At 30.1% G+C, this 5,830-nt stretch overlaps 1 protein-coding gene across 1 annotated transcript; it reads right to left on the bottom strand.

Annotated features, from left to right (window-relative positions):
• Positions 1-3,579: 3,579 nt before the first annotated feature.
• LOC119676202 (homeobox protein slou-like) lies at positions 3,580-5,203 on the bottom strand. Its single transcript, XM_038087437.1, has 3 exons — positions 5,197-5,203; positions 4,813-5,099; positions 3,580-4,004 (listed from the first exon to the last, which is right to left on the bottom strand). The coding sequence occupies exons 1-3, from the start codon at positions 5,201-5,203 to the stop codon at positions 3,789-3,791; spliced, it is 510 nt and encodes a 169-aa protein (XP_037943365.1). The 3' UTR covers positions 3,580-3,788.
• Between the last annotated feature and the right edge of the window lie 627 nt (positions 5,204-5,830).

The raw sequence follows: 5,830 nt of genomic DNA, 5'->3' as shown, positions 1-5,830 counted from the left end.
ATCCAAATTCACTTATATGGTCAGAATTTGATATGTCAATCGATTTTTCTAAATACAAATATAATTCTCTTCGTGATTCCCATTTAAAAAACGAACTTTATTTTATTTGAAAAATAATAAAGTTAACCTAATGTCTACCAACTTTTAAGTAATATCTTATAGAGAATACCTTTTGATCGACTCGACTAAGTTTTATTAACACGAGAGAACTGCCCATTGGTGAACTAAGTTACCATCGTACTTTCTACATATATTTTACTTCTGTTATAATTAATTATTTTTTCTCATTATTATTTTTATAATAATTATTTTCATTATTTTCTACGACTGCCTTATAAAAAATGGTTTTGCTCATAATATATAAGTGTACAATATGTACAGTACTAAACCATTTTATAAGCAATTTTAATGTAGCTATATACATTTCTGTACATGATTACTTGTTTTTCAAGTCCAAAGTTCGATAGTGTAAATAAGTCTCAAATAATTTTTTTAATTAACAATTATTAAATAAAATTATTCTAAAAATTTCTATATTAAAAAAACGTTAATATACCATATAATGATTTTTTTTTTATTCATATATATACATTGTGACCGAAAGGTTTTCGGAGGTTCTCATTTAAGATTCGCGCGCTGTATATTTTTCGATATTTTAAGTTTATGTAGTTTGGCAGCACTGTCCTTAATTACTATGCCAAAAATGAGCGCGATCTGTCAGACAGTTCGTTTACGGCAGCTGTTGAAACCAGTTCACCTCAGTAGTGCGTTGCGAAAAAAACAATGGAAAAAAATATTGAACAAAGAGTTTGCATCAAATTTTGTTTTTCGAACGAAATTTCGTGTGCAGAATCGTTGCGAATGCTACAAAAGGCTTATGGGGAATCAGTTTTATCGAAAACTCAAGTTTATGAGTGGTACAAAGCCTTTCAGGACTGTCGTACGACCGTCGAAGACATGCCGCGTTCTGGACGACCTTCGACCTCTACCACCGACGAAAACATTGAAAAGGCAAAGGAAATCGTGTTCAAAAATCCTCATGTGAGTGTTAGAGAGATAGCACGAGAGCTAGGCATCGGTCGTGAGATGGCTCGTTTGATTTTGGTGGACAATTTGTGTATGCGACGTGTCAACGCCCGGCTTGTTCCGATTCACCTCAATTTGTTCAACATTATCAACGATTTTAAGGCCAAACATTCAATAAATACCATCGAACAGCCACCGTATTCACCTGATCTTGCACCGTGTGACTTTTTCCTGTTTCCCAACCTCAAATTACCACTCAGAGGAACGCGTTTTGAATCCATAGAAGACGTAAAACAGAATTCGCAGAGGGAACTCAAAGCCATACCGGAAAGCGCCTATAAAAAATGTTTTGATGATTGGAAGAAACGTTGGCATTTGTGTATCGCTTCTAATGGAGCATATTTTGAAGGAGATAAAATAAATATTGATGAAGATTAAGAATTTTGCGTTTTATTTAAAACTTCCGGAAACTTTTCGGTCACAGTGATCATCATAATAGCTTACATGTATGAATAGAATTCTGAAAATGAATATATGAACTGCTATTCCTACATTAAACACACAGGGTTGCATTTAAATGGCATGAATGATCTCTAAAATTGTTTTAAATAAATTATTTTGGCCAACAATGCACTACTTTTGTTCTATTTAAAGATGTATATAGATGAATATTACAGAAATATAGATAGAAAAAGGAAGTTTTTATAGTAGTTTGTTTTATTATATTATCAAATAATTCTAAATAGTATTATTATTTATTACCTTATGTAGTATTATCATTAATGATATATTAATGGTAAATATATCGGTAATGGAAGTAATGGCCTCTTAGAGCCATGAACTGTTTAATACAATTTGTTCTGAATTTTAGAAAAAATCTAATGAAATGTTTTCCGTATATTTATTATTTTCTTTTATGAATGTAAAAAATACAAAATTCAAAGTTTTTTTAATTTAAATATTTCAAAACATAAATACAAGAAGTACTTTAGAGATGAAGGCTTTCAAATTAAAAAAAAAAAACATAAATTGAACAAATAATTTTAAGTTATTCGTTAAACAGTTTTTTTGGTAATAATATAATATGTATCACAATATCACAATATATCAGCAACATATGAAAAAAAAACTGGTGTTCATGACTTTATTCAGGGCATCATTGACTGTAATGTTAGGATTTCGAAGATGGTCTTCTTTACTTCGAATGTGATAGTTGTTTTTATCAACAATTTTATGGAAAGTGAAGTAAAATTTGTAGTCTATTGATTTCGTACTCTGTTTTTATTTTTACAGATAATATATAGCATATATATATTATAGCAAATATTTATAGCATATAGCATTTACAATAGTAAACAGTACGCCCTCGGATTATGCTAGTTGCAGGTAAAATAAAAATTAAACAGTCTTTTAACATCAGCTTACTTGCGCTAGTTGGTTGGAATGTATCTAATATATGGACTATGTGAGTATAAGCTTAATTCTACTTCGTTCGTGGAAGAACAGTTATATGAAATGTGTCGAGAAGAAATGTTAGATTGCGAAAAAAAAATTAAGATTGTTTTTGGTACTATATTCTTCCAAAACTTTATGCGCTTGCTCTTATATAATACCCAAATCTCATATAAAAATAAAATCTGTCACATTTTCAGGTTAATATTCTGTTGTCACGAGAGAATACATAACTCTCCCGCATCAATGAAATAATAAATCTTTACAATTTGTGTAGAGATGATGACATCACTTTATAATAAATATTTGAAATATGTAATTGGAATCAACCCAATTCTAATTTCAGTGAAATTATTATAAATGTTTCATCCATTTTTCCTTTTGATAGACCTTAAGAATTCTGCAAATGATAACCAGTTTGATCTATTGTATGCCTTTAGTCACAGTTCGATAAACATTTTCCCAGTTTGAGTAAGGGCAGTTCTCTCCCACGCTACTCAAGATCTTTTACAAGATTTCGTACTATGTGGGGTCCAAGTTCGCGCTGGATATGACCAGGATATGACCAATCAACCACCATCCAATTAAATATTTCCTATAATGACTATAAAATGAATGAATTGGTTCCGAAATGATATTTTACCAAAGTGCATCAACTGCACAACGATTCGATACAGTCCGTAAAATTATCATGTGTTATCTACAACCTATTTAATAACCTTATAATATCGAATTATTATTAATAAAAATGCATAATTTTTTATAATTATAATTAATTTTATTTGTATCCTTTTGATTTTGACTTTGACTTAGTAACAATAAGTACATAATATTCTAATACTATTAGCAATTAATTGTTTTAATGTCTTAAGACTATTCATAACTACGTACAAGAAATAATTTAAAAGTAATAGGATATGCACTCTGCAAACATTATTACAGAATTTTTAAAGTTTATTTACAATACAGAAATTATTTTATTTATTTTTTTATATGGCAAATAATTAAAGCAGAATTTTTATTTTTATGAATAACTTTTTACAATAATTGACAAATTCACAAAACAACAAAATGAAAAAAAAACAATAAATAGTCTTTTAGCACTAAAAGAGAGTAATTTTTACTCGAGCACTGTAAGTAGTAATTATTATTTATCCTAACTTTGCACTGGCCCGGTCTAACGTTATCATCACATAGAATTTTCTTAGAATTATGAAAAAAATTTCGTCTTTGGCTTCAGTTATCTTGGCTGAATTACGCTATTTACGCATTTCCATGAGTTGCAACAATTTATGTTGCATTTTGCAATTTTATGAATGAGAATGACTCAGATGATGCGCGCCAAGCGGATGAAAGTAGGGTCCATATGGTGGATAGGGAACAGCATGTGAATAAAGTAAACTGCTGGCATAAGCACCTGGTCCAAAAGAGCCACCGGTTGGTGGTGGTATCGTAGGACTATTCACATCCATGCCTGGATTTTGTTTCTTCCATTTTGTGCGACGATTTTGGAACCAAATTTTTACCTAAAAATAAATAAAGTTTTTCCTTTCAGTTCAATGTAGAGAAAATATATTCATATATATATGAGAATATAGTAATAGAAATACTAGATTAGAAAAAAATAATTCAAGACCTAAGACTATCAGGCTGATTTATTGAATTCTTTGTACAGTTTAGATTTTACTGAATATATATATGTATATATATTTATTTTTTAAAATTTACGGAATTAATTAGTTTGTGGCCCTGAATTGACTGAACTACAGTTTATGGTTTATTAAGGTTTTATTTATATTATTTACAGCGTGTTTTTTAGATGCATGATATCTATTTATATCGATAACTATTGATATCGATAACTATGGTTTGATGCCTGATAGTGTCAAATTGTGTTGACATTTTTTCAGTAAGGTTTGGCAATTCTTCTTGAATCGTTTAACGCTAGAACAACGCTTCCAAATTGTGGAAAATCACTTTGATAAAAATATATCTGTTCGCGAAGTTTCTAGAGCATTTCGTCGCCTATCCATTTAGAAATCTTGAACAGAAAGCATACGCAATTCATAATAAAAAAAATATAGTATCAAACAATAGTTAATTATCTTCTCTCTAAAGTGAACTTTATATACTTTAAGACATATGTGTTGTGCTAAAAATTTTTGAGACATGCCAATTGCTGAAGATCTTGCAATCAGTCACAACCGGACTAGTAGTGAATTGTCTTCATGACATTATCAATTTAGTTTCATTAAAACCATTAACAGTACAGATATTTTACATATTTATTAGAGATTGTACCATTTGATATATATATTCCTAAATATATCTTACCTGTGTTTCTGTTAGACTTAAGCTTAGTGCTAAATTCAAACGTTCGCAGACGCTTAAATAGCGCGTTGTCTTAAACTTATTTTCCAACGATACCAATTGTTCATAGGTAAATGCTGTACGTGCTCTTCTGGGTTTTGAACCACCACCACCACCACCACTTTGAGATTTTCCATCACCATTACGACTACCACCTTTCTTTGAGTCTGTTTCACTGGCTCTATCATCGATATCACTGCTCATGCCATCATCACACATATCATCCTGATCCATGTCATTAAGATCTTGAGCTAAAATTAAAAATAAAAAAATTAATGAAATGAATTAAATATTTAATTGAAGTGACAGTTCAATTTATCAATACTTCTGCTAATCAATTAATCAAACAATCCATCATGTTAAGAAGGTCACTTAAGATATTTATTTATCCATATTTAAGTCATTATTATGCACTGCATTATGCGTATCATCCTAATAGCTATTAACAGACGTAATTGAATTGGAGGCAACATTACTGAAATCAATCACAAAATGGGCCAACAACAAGGATATCGTAAATATTTTACACAAAGTAAAAAGGACAACAATAACAACAAAAAGGAAAAAAAGCAGCTACAAAATTTCAATCAAAATCATTGAATTAATTGGAAAAACATTTTCACATGTTATTGCACATGTGGGCACAATTACGTAGTATGCCTGCGTAGTAGAACATAGTATCTAGTATCTAGTGACCAACATCCTATGCCGAATTGATTGCTATGATGCAGCAATCACAATTCCATTTTAATTTGCTCTGCTTCCGTCATTGGTGTGTATGAGGTCAACGATTGCTTTTCATGCTAATCTTGCGCAATATTAGGCAATTTTCGTTAGGAAAACATAAACAAATTGTTCAAAAACAAACGTAATTTAGTAACTCTTATTGAACTTGTTTTTGTGTAACTACACAGTTTTTGTGAATTTTGTTCACATTTGATTCAACATAATTAGTGAAATCGTCTTGCAATTAGCTTGAAGT

The sequence above is a fragment of the Teleopsis dalmanni genome, chromosome 2 (assembly GCF_002237135.1).
Source record: "Teleopsis dalmanni isolate 2A chromosome 2, ASM223713v2, whole genome shotgun sequence".
Lineage (NCBI taxonomy): Eukaryota > Metazoa > Arthropoda > Insecta > Diptera > Diopsidae > Teleopsis > Teleopsis dalmanni.
This window is presented reverse-complemented; position numbering and strand designations above follow the sequence as displayed.